The sequence below is a fragment of the Pelmatolapia mariae genome, linkage group LG23 (assembly GCF_036321145.2).
Source record: "Pelmatolapia mariae isolate MD_Pm_ZW linkage group LG23, Pm_UMD_F_2, whole genome shotgun sequence".
Lineage (NCBI taxonomy): Eukaryota > Metazoa > Chordata > Actinopteri > Cichliformes > Cichlidae > Pelmatolapia > Pelmatolapia mariae.
In genome coordinates, this window is record NC_086246.1 from 32907970 (window position 1) to 32929527 (window position 21558).

The 21558-nt window shown below is 37.2% G+C and overlaps 1 protein-coding gene across 1 annotated transcript; it reads right to left on the reverse strand.

The window, feature by feature from the left end:
- Positions 1 to 3750: 3750 nt before the first annotated feature.
- LOC135932323 (adhesion G-protein coupled receptor G7-like) lies at positions 3751 to 14572 on the reverse strand. Its single transcript, XM_065469770.1, has 13 exons — positions 14504 to 14572; positions 12921 to 13061; positions 12647 to 12735; positions 11923 to 12071; positions 11374 to 11487; positions 10960 to 11150; positions 10168 to 10320; positions 9124 to 9236; positions 8465 to 8823; positions 7950 to 8031; positions 7584 to 7742; positions 7111 to 7267; positions 3751 to 3960 (listed from the first exon to the last, which is right to left on the reverse strand). The coding sequence occupies exons 1-13, from the start codon at positions 14570 to 14572 to the stop codon at positions 3751 to 3753; spliced, it is 1986 nt and encodes a 661-aa protein (XP_065325842.1).
- Positions 14573 to 21558: the final 6986 nt, after the last annotated feature.

Below are 21558 nucleotides of genomic sequence, written 5' to 3' on the forward strand. Positions count from 1 at the left end.
AAAATAAAAAAAAAAACATTGAAATTACCACTATTAAAATTCTCTTACTGAGATAATTTTCATTCAAAACTGTATTATTAAGTCTGAGAAAATGACGACAACGAAAGGCAATGTATATCGTAAGTTATTTGATATGCTGTGTGCATATTTCAGTTGTTCGTGTGCATTAATTCAAACTTATTTATGTAAAATTAAGGAGAGTCACATTTGAGTTAGTTCAGTTTTAAGTGACGAATTAAGGAACTGCCAGCAACAATCAGAAAAGCTACGTTTTTCTTACCCAGAGCAAAAACAAGCCAAATCCAGCCGTCCATGAGGATGAACACCTGCACATCAGGTTTCCTATTTGTCTGGTTTGGTAACATTTTAAAGACGCCACTGTGTGAGTCTGTGTGAAAACATTCAGCCGAGTTACTCTGCTTTACAATAAGCCATCAAATTATACAGCGCCTGATTGTTTTACTGCATGTTTTCTTCAAGAAAAGGTTCCTTGTCTTCGTTCATAAGTTACCTATAAAGGAATTCAAACTGCAGTCCAGCTTTGTAAAAGGTACTCAATTAATAAATATGGTGTGATTTACTGTACAGAATGTGCACTGAGTGAAACCTGAAGTCTCACTGGTAAATTTAAGCTTCTGAAAACTTTTAATATTGTTTTTATTTTCATTGTAAAACTGCCATCAATCACCAAAAAAGAAGCAATTAGAGCCATAAAGGTAAAAGTAACACGTTTGGCTGCAGTGGAAATATCAAATTCCCCTTTTTCTCACTGTACACAAGTTTAACTGTACTCCATGAGATATCTTAATATGAAACAAAGAAGCATAATTACAATAGTATGCCATTAATGCTCCTGTAATGAAAGAGGTCAAAGCACAACACTTTCTTTCTTATCTCACAAACATCCTCCACTGCAACCACTAAACATTCAAGGCATGGACATTGAGGCTGTGGACAGCTACAGGTACCTTGGTGTTCATCTGAAAAATAAACTGGACTGGACCCATAACTTAGACGCCCTCTACAGGAAAGGGCAGAGCAGGCTGTACCTGCTGCGGAGACTCAGGTCTTTTGGAGTGAAAGGCCCACTCCTGAAGACTTTCTATGACTCTGGCCTCAGCCATCTCTTACGGTGTGGTCTGTTGGGGTGGCAGCATCTCTACAGGGGACAGGAAGAGACTAAACAGGCTGATCCAGAGGGTCAGCTCTGTTCTAGGATGCCCTCTGGACCCAGTGGAGATAGTGAGTGACAGAAGAATGGTGGCTAAGCTGTCATCCCTGTTGAACAACATCTCCCACCCCATGCAGGAGACTCTGACAGCACTGAGCAGCTCCTTCAGTAGCAGGCTGCAGCACCTACAGTGTGGGATGGAGAGATTTTGCAGGTCTTTCCTCCCCACTGCTGTCAGACTCCACAACAAAGACTTCGCAGCTGACCAAACAAACACATCCACACATGTGCAATAGCAATAACAAGTGCAATACTCTTTCCTGACAACGTTGTATTATACTCAGTTGTATATAGCACTTGTATTCTATTTTATTCTATGGCATATAGTATTTTATTTTATTGTATTCTATTGTGTACAGTTGTGTACAGTATCTTATTCTTATTCTTATCCTATTCCAGTGTTTTTCTAATTTTTGCTATCTAACTTTGCACTGTCCACTTTCTGCTATAGCAAAACAAATTTCCCGTGTGTGGGACTAATAAAGGTTATCTTATCTTATTATCTTAAAGAGATAACATTCAATAAACTAGTACTCAGTGGTTTGTAATGTTAGTTAGCAGCAGAAACATGCTGACCATGTTAGTGGTTTCTCACTGTTTCATCAGCCATCAACGCTAACTTATAGATCTCTTCACTCTACAGCAGGAGAAGGAAAAATGTAAATTATTTTAAATACATGCTGCGAGTGTTTTTATCTCCCAATCTCACCCCGAGACATAGTGATTGATTTCCCCCTAAGCAAATCAGCTGATCACTGATTAACCTTTCATTCTCAGTTTGTGTTTGTCTTCATGTAATTATTTTACTTTTTTTAAACCAGGTAAGTTTACTGCTGTCTCCACAGCGCCCCCTGGTTTGACAAAAATAACACACGTAAACAAAAAAATCCAGTTTCTAAATGAAGACAGGGCCCTGTGTGAAAAAGTGATTGCCCCTAAACCTAACAACTGGTTGCACCTAATAACTGGTTATAGTAGCAACAACTGCAATCAAGCGTTTGCAATAACTGACAATGTGTCATGCAGCACCATGGAGGAATTATTTAGATAAATAATGTTTTTAGTAATAACTTTAGAATATTTAGAAATAAAAAATAAGACCTTTTAAAGTAAGAATATATAATGCAAAAAAGAATATTTCTGCTATTTTCATTAAAGAACACTGAAAAACCTGTTTATGCCAGTGAACTGTTAAATCATGAAGACCAGATTAGAGTATAAGAAAGAAAATAATAAAGAAAGTAAACAAAGTAACACAAAAATGTATTTAAAGTGGAAATCTGTTTGTTTGTTTGTTTGTTTGTTTGTTTTTAAAGAGAACTATGTTCACCAATTAGGTGTCATTTTTCTGTCACAAAGTTGTTCAATACAAAAACCATATCAAAAACTTCACATTTCATATTAAACCACAAGCTGTTAGATTAGTAGCCAACAGAACAAAATAACAATAAGCCACTGAAGCCAAATCTTGTTAAATTAAAACGAAAAATTAAAGGCTCAAAATTTCGAGTAGAAGTGCAGAGAGGCTCCTTTCAAAGTGCTGATAATACCTTTTTAGGCTACAATTCTGAAATTTGTGGACAGCTGAATGTTTTCAGACACAAGACGAAGCTTAAAATACAAATAACTGTAATTCATTAAAGAAAAAGAGTGCAATTTCAAAATTAAAAGGTGTGACATTTCCAACATTTCAAAAGGTTCCAGTACAATTTAAATGATGATAAACATTATTCTCTGGTAAAATAAGACTTTCGTCATTCAGCTCCGATGTGAACTTTGGAGACAAAACAAACCCACTGTCGCCACCTGAAGGCAGCAATGATCACTGCTTTGTCCTGCTGGGTCACCAGTTTTTAAAAAGACACATTCACCATCATTAATCACTTCAGATCAGTATGAAGTTTCTGCTGGACATAAATAACAGCACAAAAACAAACACTAAAAATAACAGTGGAGCAGTATTGTACAAAAAGCATGAACAAACCTCACTGCTTTTTCAGAGCCTTCAATTTTTGTATGTCTAATTTAGAGGTAGAAAGTAAAGAATTGTGTAAAATATGAACTTTACCACCTGACAACAAATATTTATTTATGTTGCTTATTAATGCGATCAACAAAACATTGTCTTCTATACAAGATACAGTGAACTTATAGATAGCAGTGAAGGAAAAATCCCAACTTGGGATCATAATTTTGGATAAAAAAAGTGCGTAGAAGAGCAGTCTTTATAATCTATGTTATCTCTGTCATCTATCATGTGGAGAGGGGAGACTGTTAAAGCAGTCAGGAAATCCAACCGCTTCTTCTTCTGAGTGCAGAACAGCATGTTGTAAATTCTGTGAAATGCAGTTCAGTCAGTCAAAAATACATTTTAAAAAGCTGAAGCTCATCCAGGAGACTTCAGAAACGTTGCCAGCTATTAGCTTACAAAATATGAACATTGTGATGTATGCATGTAATCCTCGTCAACATGACAAGTTTTTACTGCAAGAGGCTTTTTTGTAAGTCTTCCTCAGGTCCTACAGGGTTTCGCTGGTGGTCATTTCAGTGCCACTCAGATCCCTGTAGGTCTCCGATTGGCTCATATTCCAGGTATTCCACTTCTTCCACAGATTGTACTTTGTGTTGTTCAGAGGGATGTTGACTGAGGAAATGTACTGCATGGACCGTGACATGGAGGCTCTGAAGGCCCGTGTTCGGGCTGTGAAGAGGAGGAAAATTTGTAAACCCTAAAAAACAGAAAGAGAAGATGATGGTTACTCTCTTAATTTTTCTTAGTAATGTCATGTTTGATGCTAATTATAAATGACAAATTATTCTTTATAGTTATTATTGAAATACCTGAAATAATTTTGCTAGATTTTTCTTATTACTTTGAAAATAAAAAAAGAAAAGAGCAAATATGATGAAATTCTTAAATTCTTTTAGCACTTTAAAATAATTTTCAGAACTGTCACTGTCAAATCATTTTTACTGAAAACTGTTTTTCTGAAAGTCAACTGTTCCCCTTAATATTGTGTATGATTATGTATGTCAGATTTCTGACACTTTTCAAACCATGGTCCTAATACTCCATCAATTACTTGAAATAAAAAAAAAATCCACATTATTTTCATGGTTTATTTTAAAAACATTTTTGAAACATTACCTATTTTATTTTTTTGTAGTATTTTAACTTTACAGTTGTTATCTGCAATGTACATTTATATTTTCTCAGAATATTACATTTAATAAAATAACAGCTTTTTCTTTTCTTTTTTTGTTTCTCTACAACGTCTGGTTGCCTAATGTTAAAATCAAGCTAAAAACAGTTGGAGACCACACGACTTCCAGAATTGTTGCCGCTGTGTGCAAGAAACTTGCAATTGTGTTTCCGTGGAAATTGCTGCTTTGAAGATGGGGAACAGGTCTGCAAACACAGTCAGTTGCTTTCTTCAACGAGGCTTTTGGTGTGTCAAGACCAATCACCGATTTATTGCCATTTAGTTATTAAGAGTTAACAATTACATGCTTTGTCGCATTATGATGATTATCTGTGGCAAGTCATCAGAAATCGCAAATCTGTTGCTCTCTACGTACCCAGAAATTAAAAAGTAAAAAACTCACATATTAGCCTGAACCTCATTGATTTGAAACTTTGAAATTGTCAAGGTGTGTGCTGTGGTAGGCAGAAGGAAGGACCCAAAACCAGTTAAAGTAGTAACTTGATTGCTGGGAAGAAATTTTCATAAAATAAACTCACAAAAAAAAAAGCCTTAAACCCCAAACATGAAAATTAAAAACTAAACTTGAAACTAAGAACTGCAACTTAGCCAGGAATACGCAACAAGAAACACCACAATGAGGGTAAGATGCAACAAAGGGCAAACGAAAACACAGGGCTTAAATACACAGGCAAGACAACGAGAGGATCGGGAACAGGTGGAAACACACATGGGACAAATCAGACATAACGAGACAAAGGAAGCAAAGCAGAATATACGGACATAATAGACTATCAAAGTAAAACAGGAAGCACAAGACATTTGCAAAGAAAGAAGAAACTGATTTAACCCTTAGATGCACACGTGGGGTCAAAAATGACCCCACGGGTTGTTTTTCTTCAAAATCTTTAAAATGAAAAGTTGTAGTATATTCATATTCCAGGTATTCCTCATAAAATATGTTTGTAACATAAGGCCATTTTCATTTTTATTTATTTTTTCATTAATTTAAAAAAAAATGCAGTTTTTGTATCACTATCCCACTCTTCCACAAGTGGGGTCAAAAATGACCCCAAGCAGTTCCTATGGAATCTTCTATGAAACGTTCTTTCTTAGCAACTCTGACTGTCCCACTTACACATCTGATGGATCAGGAATTAATTTTTACACAGTAACATACATGATTTATAGTCAGGGCTGCACATAAGTGGTCCGCAGGTGCACATTCACTGTCAAAATAAAAGTATTCCCTGAATTCAGAGAATATGCGCTTCTTTTGCAGTGGAGGAACACCAAAGTAATTGCTTATGGAGCTTGCTTCTTCGACATCTTTAAGAGTTCTGAACAAATGTCTGTCCTCCTCCAGAACATCACGCGTTCTAACTTCTTATCTGGTACGCGTCTTTTATTTTGACAGCGAATGCGCACCTGCGAACCATTTATGTGCAGCCCTGTTTATAGTTTCCTGTGCATTTCAAACATTGTCCTTTCTGATGTTTTTTTTTAATATCTAAAGTAACATGGCTGCTATGAGGCCAGCTAGGATCCCTGTGGACCTTGCCCTACAAATGATCCAGGACAGATGGGATGAAGAGCCCATCGGAGGCTTTGACTCAGAATCAGACATCTAAGATATAGAGGACCCAGACTATTGTCCCCCCCCCCACTGAACAAGGCCAGTCAGATACAGAGGAGTCCTCTGATGAGTCCTCTGAAGAGGAAATGGATATTGAGTCTAACAGAATGAGCCCCTCTTACTGCTCTAGCCACAATATTCTGAATTAGTCTGCCAGGGCTTGCACCTGGGTTTAGTACTGTCTCCCCAATAGATGCATGGAAGATGTTCATGTCTGATAATATAATAGAAGAGGTGCTGTCATACACAAACATAGAGGCACGAAGAGTAGCCACAGACAGGGGAAAACAGTGGAAAAATGTAATCAAACTTAAGCTCCTGGCCTTCATTTGATTGACCCTTCTTGCAGGAAGTGAGAAGAACTGGGATGTACCAGTCGGTGTGTTTTTTGGGAGTCCTCTGCATAACCCATTGTACCAGGCCACTATGTCAATTCAAAGATTTGAACATATTCGCCGTTTCTTGCACTTTGATGACAAGAGGACCAGAGCCTGCCGACTGAAAACAAACCACATGGCAGCTTTCAGCTACATATGGGGCCTGTTCCTGGTCAACTGCAGGCAGAAATTCATCCTCAGTGATTGTGTTACAGTGGATGAACAACTTGTGTCTTTCAGAGGGAGACCCAGCTTCTGCAGTATATGCAGAGCAAGCATACAAAAGTGATAAAAGGATACATAAAACTGCAATTTCTTAAAATTAATGAAAAAATAAATAAAAATGCAAAGGGCCTCATGTCACAAACATGTTTTATGAGGAATACCTCAAATATGAAAATATTACAACTCTTTGTTTTAAAGATTTTGAAGAATAACAACCAAGTTTATAGCAAAATGCATTGTTTCTATTTGGGGTCATTTTTGACCCCACTCGTGGAAGAGTGTAGGTATTGGTAGGTTGTGCATCCAAGGGTTAAAGAAACTTTCAATCATCACCTCCCGTTTGTTTTTGTTTTTTTGTATTTTATGTGTTTACCTGAAGTCTGAGAAGCTCATGAAACCTTTGATATCAGTTCTAGAATGAAGTGGAAGGAGTTGTACCTGTGTGGTTGTACAGATGTAGAACAAAATGCTGAAGACCAGGTGTGTTTTTTCTGAACTGAGCAGCACGAAATATCCCAGAGTCCAGGACAGACCGAGTAACACCGCCAGAGATAAACTGATGAGGAACTTCCTGCTTAAAGATGACTTCTTGTTGCTGCAATAAAAACAGAGTTAAAATCCACATGGAAGCTAGTCAGAAATGATTCTGCGTAATTTTTACATCATATCTGTGAAAATGGAGTGTATGCATTGATACACGTTTCCTGAAGACAAAGATGGAGCATTATTGTGTATCATTTTGTTTTGCTCACAATTAAATTGTGTTCAAAGTTTTTCTTTTTTGTTTCTCATTTTTAAATGTTGGTTTTCTTAATGTATTTACATCTGAGAATTGCACCTTTTTACGCCCCCTTAAATTTGGGGAATTTGTTCTTAAATATTTTTGAAAAAACAGCAGCTTTAGATGTTACCTGCTCAGTTTGGGATCAACTTTGCATGTGGTCATGGAGGTGAGAACCAACAGGACAATGTTGTAAATCAGGATCAGGCCGATAGGAAGAAGGAAAGCCCAAAACATTGGCTTCCCAAAGTTGAACTGTTTGTTCTTATCCAACGCTGCCAGCCAACAACTGCAGCGAGAGGAAAAAAGAACATCAAAAAACAAGTTTTTTTGATGTTTTTGTCTACGTGTTGATTAAAATTTTATAAATACTTTATTTACTGAAGATGACAATTTTTTTATGCAGTGGATGTAATTTCACTATAAATAAACTATTCTATAATCCAAACTGTGAGTTTAGGCCATTGCAGGGAAGAGAATTTCACAGATTACCCACAATTCCTCTTGTCTGTATCCCAGCGGATTGTCCACCCTGTAGCTCACCCCCAGTGTGATGACCATGAAACATGCTGGCACTCCTAACAGGACACAATAAATCAAAACAGCAGTTGAAATAGATTTAAATTCAACATCTTAAGTGGGCCAGATTTAAAATGAACATTTTTCACACATATACAGTTTTTATAAAAGTATTACAAATTTTTCTTCATTTTTTTCCAGTAAATATTGAAACAAGAACTTTTAGTTTGGGTGTTTGCTTTTAAAATCACTTTAGTTTCTGTTAATTACAAGAGCAGGTTTACTGTTATCTGTTGTATCTGTGTATCACTGGAAAATGTTTAGTTTTACTTCAGTTTATATTTTAATATTGTTTTAAACTAAAAGAAATGATAAGAAGCTCAAGACCTTTGCACAGTGCTGTGTATCTGCATTCCTTAATGTTATGGCTTTTTTCCTTCTAATTGTACTACTTTAAAGTTCTTCTAAAATATTCCTTTCTGCATGTCCTACCCCATCCCAGAGTCACACTCAGTGGAGTCCAGTGCGTTGGCAGGCTGCGGCGCATTGACCGGACCAGCAGCACCAGCTGAGTGCTGTATACACTGTTCCACATGAAGGTGGCCATCAGGAGGAAGTGCAGCAGAGCCGCTACAGCCGTACAAGAGCCGCGGTCCGGTTCTATGTGTTCATCAGAGTTCAGGAGGTCGTTGGTCTGATCGTGAATCTGCACCTCAGTGTCGTTCTGTCTGCTGGAGTTTTGGACTCCAGAGAGGAAGGTGATGATGAAGGCCAGCAGGCTTAGGTAGATGCACAGCAGAGCCAGCTTTGAATTCAGGTTACTTTGTAGCCCACGAGACTTCCTGAAGAAGCTACAGAGAGAAAAATAACAAAGAAGCTTTAATATCTTTTAAGTTTTGGTATTTCTAAAAGAAAAACACCAAAAAATATATTTAAAAAAACAGACAGACTGCAATTTTACTACTTTTAGAGTTTATAGGTTAAAGAAAATAATCAAAACATTAATGTAAAATTAAAATAACTATTTGTTGCATCCAAGCAAGTTTCAGTTTGTGAAATAACAACTAGAAGTGTTTGGTAAACGTGATGAGAGAATTTTAATGCAACATAATTAAACATCACTTCTAATCTGGGAAGAAACCCAAACTTACTTTTCTTTAATGTGATAAATGATCGTCACAACCAAACCTAGAATAGAAAGAGAAAGTCCCACAATGGAGATCACACCCAGAGCTTCTGCATACTCGTAGTTCTCTCTGTATGACTGAAAAACAAACAGGATTCAAATTTAAACTCATAAAATATCTGTGATGAGATAGATTTCCATTTGGAGCTATGTCATGACCAAGGTTTAACAAGCTGTTGTTGAGGATTTTTTATGATATATATGACATTTATACCTGTATACACTGGACATATACTCACATATATAATATTTAATCACATATACTCATATACACTATATATATACCTATACTGGAGTATTTTATATAATGGAATCACTGTGCATCAGATCTACATGTTCAAAATCACAAGACCCACATATTTAGGTCAAATATTATCTCCAATTATGTTAATGAAGTTTGTGCCACTTATTGTATGAACACATGTTGATCAATACTGTTTGAAAATGTAGTAATTAGGATCAATAAGTAATCTTTGATTGTGTTATGGCCAATGGTGACTAGTCCAAACATAGGATTAATTAAACCTGGCACTGCTAAAGTATGCACCTGGGACCCCTTTTCTCTTTTTTGCCCCATGTTGTGTCCAGCCCTTTATTGTATTGGCAAACATATTACACCAATAATTGAGATAATATTGACATTTGTAGAGTTGAAAAAATACTTATTAGGTTAAAAAAAATGGACCAAGAAAGAACAAAGGGTGGAAAGTTACCCAACAGCAGGAGGAGAGGTCATTGATCCTATATAAGAGGACGGTCGATATGCCCTGGACTGCTGCTTTTTTCCTTTCTGTCATTAATTTCGATGAGTTATTTTGCTGTAAATGTACTGTTCTGCTGTTCATATGACACTGTTTAATAAACTCTGTTCCAAAAATTCTCGTCTTTTCCAGAGGATCTTTCTGAGTGTTTTGGTTTTAATTGGATCTGAAGGTTATCATATAGGCTTCATAATTTGCGACCCAACACTGTAGCCTCATCTATCGCCGTGCAAAGTTGTGACCCTCACCCAGAGAGCAGCAAAGTTGGTGGTGTGGTTACAGAAACATCTCATGAGTCCATCTGAAGTGTTTCCTTTAGAGCAGCCATTGGTGCTCCAGTCCTTCTGACTGTAGTTCCAGAAAACACAAGAGAAGTCGTACAGAGACGTCCCATTAATCACCTGAAACAGAAACACACAGGCTAACTGAGAAATCCACAACTTTGATTAACATTTAAACATAAAATATTGCTTTCAAAAGCAGATGGTATGTTTCATATTTTTAGAGTTTACAGTACATATGCAGTTCTTTGAAAATAGCACTGCAGCATTTTAACAATAAAAACAGAACTGGTTAAAAGTAAGGTATGGATATTTTGCTTTGTGATGAGTTTTAGATCATTTTGTGAGAACTTTAATTTTACCATAGAGGGAATTATTAACCACATGAAGTCTTGTTTCACAGTAGCTCAATCTTTTGACATCAGTGGCCGCATAAATAAATAAGTAAATAAATAAATAAATATTGGTATTATGCTATTTTTACACCAGCTATCACAACTGCTACAGCTATGGCAAGTTTATTAATTTATCTGTGTCATAAAAAACATCATAAACACTGCTCATTATCTGTATGCCCTAAAACTGCAGATAAAAGGTCAAACATGATACATTGTGAGGTGAGATCACAAGTTATCAAAGAAAAGCTGAAGGAGTCCAGCGGTCATCATTATCCGAAATCTTGAAGATAAAACTGACTTAAAAGAGGTCAATAAATGTTAAAATTGACTTTAATTATTATAGAAATGCTGGATTTCTTACTCTTGGCCTGAATAGCATCTCCACATGTTGTGGCACCACGTTGGGTTCCTGCCCTCTGATGCTGGCTGACAGGACCCTGATGGTGGCCCGTCGCCTCGTGTAGAGTTTTGAACGGAAGAAACGATCGTTCTGATAGAGAACGAAACCCAGAGAGACGTTTGAGTCTGTCTGACGACTTCTAACACCTTCGCCTGACATAAGAGAAAGAAATCCACTGCAGTTAGTAAAAATTAATCGAAATTTGAAACTTTTGTGTGGGTGTAACAAGAACTAACAGTGTCTGAAATAGTGCTCCATTTTTATTAATAACAAACTAAAACAGTTCTCTTAAATACCTCTTAGTGACACCTTAAGCATCTTAACAAGTTCTGTTGTTCCCAGGAATGCCAGTTTGTGTAAGTCCAGAAAACTCACCTCGAGGGAATTGTACATAAATGAGGGCATCGGCTCTGAAACCGTTTTCCACCACAACCTGTGTTGCATTTGTGTTCAGCTGAATTCTGTCAGCTACAAAACTGCCAGACGTCCCTATAGCAGCAAAAGAAGTGAGCTGTTTGTGATCACATAATATAAAATGCTGAACCTTACCACTGGATCTTTAATCTTAAAGCTCTAAATATTGAAATTGTTCCACTACATCATGATATTCTGAGGGGAGACCTGCAGGTGCCTGTCTATGCAAGAACATGGGCAACTGTGGTGGGAACACAAACAGTTCTCTTAGCTTAACAGTTCAACACAGGTTTACAGTTTAACAATTCCCTAAAACCACAATATTTCTTGATTTGATGCAAAACGGTGGATCTAATATCTATCTGAACAGATACGCCTTGAATGTAAAAAGATTTATTAGCGTATTTTTATTATTGTCGAATTGAGTCAAATTTGACCCAAACTGTATGTAAGGGATGAAAAAGCAATAAAATGGAGGATTACTGTTCTTTAACACAGTTTCTCACTGACCTCTAAGAGAAGTGAACTGGACTCCCTGAGTGTTTGCAGCAGGGATCTGTGCCGACTGGACCACCAGGTTTGGCTGAACCACCTGAGATTGAGATGCATTGAGACTGAGGCTGAGGTTCACAGAGAGCTGGTCCAGAGTCACCGTCAGCCTGGAGATAACATAGAAAAAGCAACCACAAAACAGGCTGTCTTACACTCATTGGTCTGTTAGATACATTTACAAAATTTCTCATTAATGAAAGTATCAAATTAGCGAATCACATGGCAGTAACTCAATATATGCATGTGTATAGACCTAGTCAAAATGACCATCATGAATTTCAAACTCATCATTAGAATGGGGACAGGTTGGGACTGGTCTGAGTATTTTGGAAACTGATGATCTACTGGGATTTTTGCTCAAAACGGGTGTTCTCTGTAAATGTTTACAGAGAACAGCCTGAAAAAGGGTTCATGGTTGAGCAACCAAAAAATCTCGAGAAATTGTGTGATGCTATCATGACAATATGACCAAAATTTGAGGAATATTTCCAGCACATTGTTGAATCTATGCAGTTCTGAAGTTAAAAGGGCATCAGTCCAACCTGCAACAATCAAGGTACATTTAATGAAATACCCAGTGAGTATAGTTGCTTTGAACCAGGAAAAGTGGCTAATTTAAGCTAAACAGAATAGAAGACTTCATATGAGTTAATAGATTCATATTTTATTCTTAGCACTTTACCCCAGAGTTGTGTTGTTTTCCTCTGTGCCATCTGGTACAGTGGTGTTCAGCAGCTGACTCACTGTTGCTACTGCAGCCACTCTGACACTCTGCAACACAAACATGAACCAGGAGTCAGTAACTACTGATGCTACAGCAGGGTATAAAATAAAGAGTGAATAATTAAGGTATTAATGTTTGCATTTATTAAATGATCTGTTAAATGATGACCAAACCCTTGTTAACGCTGATTTAAATCTTCTTTTTTTTCTTAAGTTTTGTTGAATGTTTGTACCTCTGTGGCGTTTGCAGACAACAGCAGTGTGTTAGCGATCTCAGCTGCTGCTGTAACATTTTCGGCCGTCAGCTCTTCTGGGTTGGATGTCAGAATCTGAGTGCTGGTTGCCAGCAACTCTAAATCAGCTGGACTGGTCAGCTGAGGGGAAGAAATACATTTTTTCTTTTTTTGTGTGGTCCTTACACACAACACGGAACACACACACACATACATATGCATGTACACTGACACAGACCTACACTCACCCCCCCACCCCCTCCAAATGCCTTCAAAGCTTATGTCTTCTATGCTGTGAGATGTGATGATTCATGTGCTATGTGCTGAGGTGTTTTCTTCTGTTCTCAAACTGATCTCCCTGTTGGAGCTCAGTCTGGGGGTTCTGGAGTTCTTTTTTCTCCTCATCTTTCCTCATGTTGTGCATCTTCCATTATTATACCTCTCTGACCTGTCTTATGGTGGTCGGAAGGGTAAGATGGCGCTGGCAAAAGGTCGGCAGCCTTAACCCAATTTCCTTCCAGTCCAACCTTTGGGATCAATAAAGTTTTATTGAATTGAACTAAATTGAATTGAATTGATCTCTAATCCTGTGCATGTCTTGTAAGGGCCTCATAGCTGCCTTTTTACCGGATTACATAAAATACTAAGTTCAAGCTTGATGTATAAGACCATCAAGTCATCAGTCTTCAGAAGAATAAAAACAGTTCTTACATTTTGTTGTATGTCACTGAGTGTCAAGTTACACTGGAAGATCTGTAGAGTGTTGAAACCTGGTGATTCGCTCATGAACAAGCATCTGCTTGAAGCCTGAGGTTTACCAGCTGAGTGGGGATGGTGATAGAAAGAGAAACATCACTATGTTCATCGGAGTGTACCTGACAAAGTGATGTTGGATTGAGGGGATGACTTACCGCCACTTGTTCCCACTTCACATATTTCCTCAGAATATGCAAACCAACCAATGGGTGTACGGGGGAACCTGAATCCTTCAAATTGTTGGGCTTTGCAGAAATTTACTAAGAAGACAAAGTTATTAAAATATAGACAGAAAAAATATATAATTAGTTATTCATATAAAATACAAAAGTGAAAAAAAAAATAGATGATCCATGCTCAGAGAAAGAAATTGAGTTTCAGTGATTATTTACAATCTGAATGCTGTTAACTGTTTACCAACTGTTTACTGCATTTGACCGGACTCCAGTTGCATGTTCTTTTAAAATGGCATTTGCATAACCATCTCTTATTTTTATTTTTATTTTTTATAACTGAAACAGGATTTTTGTAGTTAAAAGCTGGATCACACAATAAAGTAAAGACCTGAAGAGCTTAAGTTTGGATGTGTACGGATGCTCACAGTGTTGGTTAGTTATCTATTCCAGTTAACGATCTGGTTGTGGTTTCTTACATTTTTATAGCACTGAAAAAATAATTAATGTAAACTTTAATGAAACAACAAATATAAAAGTAGATTACTGACACAAAGTGTTAGCATGCGGCTAATAGCATCACATAGTTGCTGTTTTCTGCGTATCTAAAAAGTGAACACTGTCTTTTTGGTTTGTTTCTTTGTTTGTTCTTACCTTCTGAGCATGTCTCACCAGTCCATTCATCAGGACAGAGGCAGACACCGTTAGCGTTTTCCCCTCCATTATCACATTTCAGGGCAGTGGTGGTAGGTGGGGTAACTGAAGTTGGAGATGTAGTACTGGTAGAAGTAGAAGGTGTGGTGTCAGTTGTAGATGTAGTAATAGGAATTGTTGGTGAAGTAGTATTGTTTTGTGTACTAGTTGTAATGTTTGGTGTAGTAGTAAATTTTTCTTTAGTAGTTGTAATGTTTGGTGCAGTAGTAATGTTTTGTGTAGCAGTAGTAATGCTTGGTGCAGTAGAAATGTTTTGTGTAGTATTTGTAATGCTTGGTGCAGTAGTAATGTATGCTGCAGTAGTAATGCTTTGTGTAATGCTTGTAATGCTTGGTGCAGTAGTAATGTCTTGTGTAGTACTAGTAATGCTTGGTGCAGTAGTAATGTTTGGTGCAGTAATAATGCTTTGTGTAATGCTTGTAATGCTTGGTGCAGTAGTAATGTTTTGTGTAATATTTGTAATGTTTGGTGCAGTAGTAATGTTTTGTGTAGCAGTAGTAATGCTTGGTGCAGTAGTAATGCTTGGTGCAGTAGTAATGCTTGGTGCAGTAGTAATGTTTTGTGTAGTACTAGTAATGCCTAGTGCAGTAGTAATGTTTTGTGTAGTACTAGTAATTCTTTGTGCAGTAGTAATGTTTTGTGTAGTACTAGTAATGCTTAGTGCAGTAGTAATGTTTTGTGTAGTACTAGTAATGCTTGGTGCAGTAGTAATGTTTTGTGTAGTACTAGTAATGCTTGGTGCAGTAGTAATGTTTTGTGCAGTACTAGTAATGCTTGGTGCAGTAGTAATGTTTTGTGTAGTACTAGTAATGCTTGGTGCAGTAGTAATGTTTTGTGTAGTACTAGTAATGCTTGGTGCAGTAGTAATGTTTTGTGTAGTACTAGTAATGCTTTGTGCAGTAGTAATGTTTGGTGCAGTACTAGTAATGCTTGGTGCAGTAGTAATGTTTTGTGTAGTACTAGTAATGCTTGGTGCAGTAGTAATGTTTTGTGTAGTACTAGTAATGCTTGGTGCAGTAGTAATGTTTGGTGCAGTACTAGTAATGCTTGGTGCAGTAGTAATGTTTTGTGCAGTACTAGTAATGCTTGGTGCAGTAGTAATGTTTTGTGTAGTACTAGTAATGCTTGGTGCAGTAGTAATGTTTGGTGTAGTACTAGTAATGCTTGGTGCAGTAGTAATGTTTTGTGTAGTACTAGTAATGCTTGGTGCAGTAGTAATGTTTTGTGTAGTACTAGTAATGCTTGGTGCAGTAGTAATGTTTTGTGTAGTACTAGTAATGCTTGGTGCAGTAGTAATGTTTTGTGTAGTACTAGTAATGCTTAGTGCAGTAGTAATGTTTGGTGCAGTACTAGTAATGCTTGGTGCAGTAGTAATGTTTTGTGTAGTACTAGTAATGCTTGGTGCAGTAGTAATGCTTGGTGCAGTAGTAATGTTTTGTGTAGTACTAGTAATGCTTGGTGCAGTAGTAATGTTTTGTGTAGTACTAGTAATGCTTGGTGCAGTAGTAATGTTTGGTGCAGTACTAGTAATGCTTGGTGCAGTAGTAATGTTTGGTGTAGTACTAGTAATGCTTAGTGCAGTAGTAATGTTTGGTGCAGTAGTAATGTTTTGTGTAGCAGTAGTAATGCTTGGTGCAGTAGTAATGTTTTGTGTAGTACTAGTAATGCTTGGTGCAGTAGTAATGTTTTGTGCAGTACTAGTAATGCTTAGTGCAGTAGTAATGTTTGGTGCAGTAGTAATGTTTTGTGTAGCAGTAGTAATGCTTGGTGCAGTAGTAATGTTTTGTGTAGTACTAGTAATGCTTGGTGCAGTAGTAATGTTTTGTGTAGTACTAGTAATGCTTGGTGCAGTAGTAATGTTTTGTGTAGTACTAGTAATGCTTGGTGCAGTAGTAATGTTTTGTGTAGTACTAGTAATGCTTGATGCAGTAGTAATGTTTTGTGTAGTACTAGTAATGCTTGGTGCAGTAGTAATGTTTTGTGTAGTACTAGTAATGCTTGGTGCAGTAGTAATGTTTTGTGTAGTACTAGTAATGCTTGATGCAGTAGTAATGTTTTGTGTAGTACTAGTAATGTTTGGTGCAGTAGTAATGTTTTGTGTAGCAGTAGTAATGCTTGGTGCAGTAGTAATGTTTTGTGTAGTACTAGTAATGCTTGGTGCAGTAGTAATGTTTTGTGTAGTATTTGTAATGCTTGGTGCAGTAGTAATGTTTTGTGTAGTACTAGTAATGTTTGGTGCAGTAGTGATGTTTTGTGTAGCGGTACTAGTAATGCTTGGTGCAGTAGTAATATTTTGTGTAGCAGTAGTAATCCTTCGTCCAGTAGTAATGTTTTGTGTAGTACTAGTAATTCTTTGTGCAGTAGTAATTCTTTGTGCAGTAGTAATGCTTTGTGAAGAGGTGAAAATTGGTGTAGTAGTAATATTTTGTGAGGTTGTAGAATGATCAGAAACATCAGTAGGCAGGAGAGCTGTAGTTGCGGTATCAGGGATGTCTGTTATTGCAGTAAACTCTGCTCCAGCTGTGGAGGAGGCTAAAGGAACAGCTGTGGGAAACACATCAGCATTACAATGATCAGTTTGACATTAGCAATGTTAACAGGCTTTGTAATTAGTGATTGTCAGCAGTAGTGGTATAAAAAAATACTATAAAAGTACTACAAATTAAATGAAGATTATTTCCTGTGCTCACCATGACCTTAGTGTGTCTATTAAACACAATGCCCAGCTTAAGTACAGGTAGAATCAGGATTACTCACGTCATTCAATTTCACCCTGAGGAAACATGAACATCTGAACCCTGATACCCAGTAATGTTTTTTTTCAGTCTGAAAAACAAAACTCTCAATGACTAAAATGTACTCAGTACTGAAGTGTATTTGTATGGAGCTCCTGAAAGGTCACAGCAAACGATTTATTGCGTAACACTCCCTTTTCTGTAACTTGTGAAGAAAGACACCTATCATCCCCCACTGTGTCTATTAGGCACAAGTCTACAATGTAGTATTGCAACCAATGAATAACTCTTTACTTGATAATGATGCCTAGGCCTGACCCACACAGAGAAAATCTGGGCTGTTTTATGATAAACTGTTATGTTTTATAGCTGGGCACTGCTGATTTAGCTATGGGAAGGGCTTGATACTGCCTCAGTTGTGATGACTGAAAGAGGTCAATGTTTTCCCTTACCGGAAAAAGGGTTTTACTTGGATATGATTAACACAGTAAAGACCTCTGCAGACAGGAAAACACAAATAACACTCATAGTTTTGCAAACAGTTAATCTGGAGCAGTGACATACTATCATACTATACTGTCAATAGTATAATTTCAATACTATACTATCATGTGGCATTTGCTTTTATGTTTGTGTGTTCCTTGTCTATCCTGGACAAGTGGACCAATCTTCATGAAAAAAGTGTTTAACAGACACTGCATAGATCACTGTATACATATATATATATATATAGATAGATAGATAGATAGATAGATAGATAGATAGATAGATAGATAGATAGATAGATATGTATGTACTTTTGATAGTTCAATGATTACCGAATGGAATGTCAATTAGTTTTTTATATTGTTGAGCACAACATAATGTATAATAGCATTGCGTATGTATATTTCCTGTCTCCTATGTGTATCACCGAGTTTGCTAGTTATAAAGATAATGACAAAGAAAAGTCTTGATACATGCTCAATCATTCAGGTAAGGAAATCCCAAAAAGTTGATTCTGTTCATCTGGATGTTGCATTTTTAGTGGAAGTAACTTTCGACACTCATCAAAGTGACTTCTTCAGTCTCACAATTTTTATATTAATGATCAAGGAACTGACCTCCCAGCACATTGTTCATTCAGTGGGCTGGTTTCAGTCATTGTGCAAATGTACTGTTTATAAGGCTGGTGTAACAGTGTTTATGTGGTGTTACTCCACTTGCCACAAATGTCAGTGTAATGGGGAAACAGCGCCCCCCCTCTCGGTGTGGCTGGTTAGGTGAGGCTGGCTGCAGTAATTGCTGCCAGTCTGCCGTAGCCAAATCAAATCAAATCAAATCACTTTTATTGTCACATCACATGTGCAGGTACACTGGTACAGTACATGTGAGTGAAATTCTTGTGTGCAAGCTTCACAAGCAACAGAGTTGTGCAAAATACAATAATGTAAAACAAGCAAAATATAAAAATGGCTAATCTAAAAAGTAATAAATATATGTACAATATGTAAAGGTATATACATTACTGAATGATACTGAACCATACGAGAGGTGAGTTGTATTGTTCCGCACACAATGTAGCTAAGTAGTACAGACACATAAAACATGTTTGATTAACTGATGGGCACCAACTGTAATAAGTGCTTAGTGGACACATGTCCAACACCAGTTTTATGTACTTTTCATTTGTTTATTATTGTGTAAAACTGTATGCTAAAGCGGAATGCTAATGGGATGTTCTGCCGTAGTGTGCTGTGCGGAGTGGTGTGTGGCGAGCCCTTTGCACTGATACAACACCGTTGTTTCCATTCAGGTACATCATTTGTTGTTGCTGTTATTTTATTGTACGTTAAAAATTGTAATATTATGGCAGTAATCGCTGCCAGTCTGCCGTAGACATACAAGAGTGTGCTGTGCAGAGTGGTGTGTGGCGAGCCCTTTGCACTGATACAACACCGTTGTTTCCATTCAGGAAATAAAGTGGCAACGATCGATCAGAGACTCCTTGTCTTCTTAAAAACACAACACAACGCAGAGTCGAGGAGTCTGTTTGGGCCGAACTGTTGCAGCGGGGTGAAGCAGAAACCGGTTACACTGAGTAATCCAGCAGTCACCTGAGACTAAAAAAGTTACTTGGATGATTGATGAAATGTTTCTCCCACTGAAAACGCTATACGTCCAGATGAACAGAATCAACTTTTTGAGAATGACAAAGAAAATTAACCAAAACAATAAAAGGACTTTTTCTTCATTCTCTTGCTGAGATTTTTTAATTGTTAGGTTAAATTAGAGTAAAGCAATAAATAAATAAATAAACATAGTCAAATTCTATAAATAATTTGATATATTGCATGGTTAACTTATCTGTTCATACTGTAAACATTAGTTTAACCGTATTTATCTAAAATTGAGAAATATCAAGTTTGACTTAGATTTCAGTGATGACTAAAGTAACAGTTATGGTTATCAAGGAAAAAATATAGTAGTAATTAGGGCTGGGCCATATCATACCGTTCACGGTAATACCGGTATAATACCGGCCATATCATACCGTTCACGGTAATACCGGTATAATGTTGGGCAACATTTAGAAAATGAAATATCGCAATAGAATATGGGTAAAACGCGCATGCGCAGTGCCTTTGTTTTCATACGCACATGGCAGAAAAAGCATGGCGGCGACAGTGTTGCCAGCTTAGCGACTTTGTCGCTATATTTAGCGAGATTTCAGACCCCCTAGCGACTTTTTTTCTAACAAAAAGTCGCTAAAAAAAGACGTGAAAGCGCGTATCGCTTTTACTCTCAACAAGCAGCGGGTGCTGTAACGCAGTCAGTTCTTCTTTTACTCTTTTACTCTTATGCTGTTTTGTGGATCACAAGGTTTAAAACTACTTATAAACACACACACACAAAGTAACTCCACCAGAGTGCCTATTTCGGGTCACTTTTGCCGGTCCAAGCCCGGGTAAAGGAGCAGGGTTGGAATTGTGACATTAAAAAAAACAATAATTGCTAAAAGAAATTTAATTTGTAATTCTAAATAAACTCTAAATGCATTTAGGACGTTTTTTACTCACTTTATGTCTCTTCCACGATGTTATTTCTCTCTCCAACAACATAGGTTACAATTATATTAGCATGACCAATTATGCAAATTAGGTGATGACATCATTTAGCGACTTCTGGTGACTTTTAGGACAGCCAATAGCGATTTTCCTTACTGAGGAGTTGGCAACACTAGACGGCGACGGAGAATGAGAAGGGCGAAAGCGGATCGTTGAATGAAACAGATGAACCAGAATTGGTTTGTAAAAATGCTGCAACTTCAGTGGTGTGGAACTGGTTTAGCTTTCTTCCGTCAGATACACAACAAAGCACTATTTTTGGTAGAGCATGCTAGCGGGCTGTTGTTATTAACGTGTTTTTTGGAAAATACGGCACACTTAAAATCAATGTTTTGATTTTTCTGAAAATCGACAGTGCCCCTTATAATCCCGTGTGCCTTATGTATGAATTCTGGTTGTGTTTTTTGACCTCGAAACGATTTTATGTGGTACACGGCACTCGAAAATCTGTCAAATGTTTTAGTACGACTTTGCTAAGCTACGAACCCGCACCACTTGATGGATTGTTGGAGCATTATGGCTACCGTAGGCAGGAGCCTCGCGGAGTGATACGTACTGTGCTTCAACATAATATTACTGTATTGTGTGTGTATAACCTCTTTTTAAGTTTTGTGGATATTAAACATGGTTATGCTGAGGATATGTCGGCCAGTTTCCACTGGAAATGCCTTTTAGTTAAAAGGAATTTGCATTTGCACTGTTAAATTTTTATATAACTTTAATGCACATCAAAACAGCTGCTTGTTTAAGTGAAAATAAATTGATGTTTGTTTGTTTTTTTGCACTAATAAAGTTGTGGAGTTGTAAAGTATTTTGTCTAGTGTCAATTATATCGTCACTTATATCGTTATCGTTATTTTTAAATGTATATCGTGATAAATGTTTTTGGTCATATCGCCCTGCTCTAGTAGTAATTGTGTTTTATGGTGTCATATGATGTGACTAACAGCTCCAGAAATGCCAGCAACAATCAAAGAAACTCAGTTTTTCTTACCCAGAGTGAAAACGAGCCAAACCCAGCCATCCATGATGATGAGCTGCTGCAGATCAGGTTTCCTTTTTGTCAGTTTTGGTAAAAGTTTACATATTTTAAAGACGCCTCTCTGTGAGTCTACATGAAAGCATTCTGTCGAATTATTCTGCTTCACAATGA

What these genes read in the sequence shown, in the direction of transcription:
- LOC135932323 (XM_065469770.1), bottom strand. Translation starts at nt 14,572, where the DNA reads ATGGAGGGGAAAACGCTAACGGTGTCTGCCTCTGTCCTGATGAATGGA. An exon ending in TGTCTGCAAACGCCACAGAG is followed by an intron (nt 12,736 to 12,920) that starts GTACAAACATTC and finishes TTTGTGTTGCAG; the next exon opens with AGTGTCAGAGTGGCTGCAGT. An exon ending in TTATGTACAATTCCCTCGAG is followed by an intron (nt 11,151 to 11,373) that starts GTGAGTTTTCTG and finishes CTCTTATGTCAG; the next exon opens with GCGAAGGTGTTAGAAGTCGT.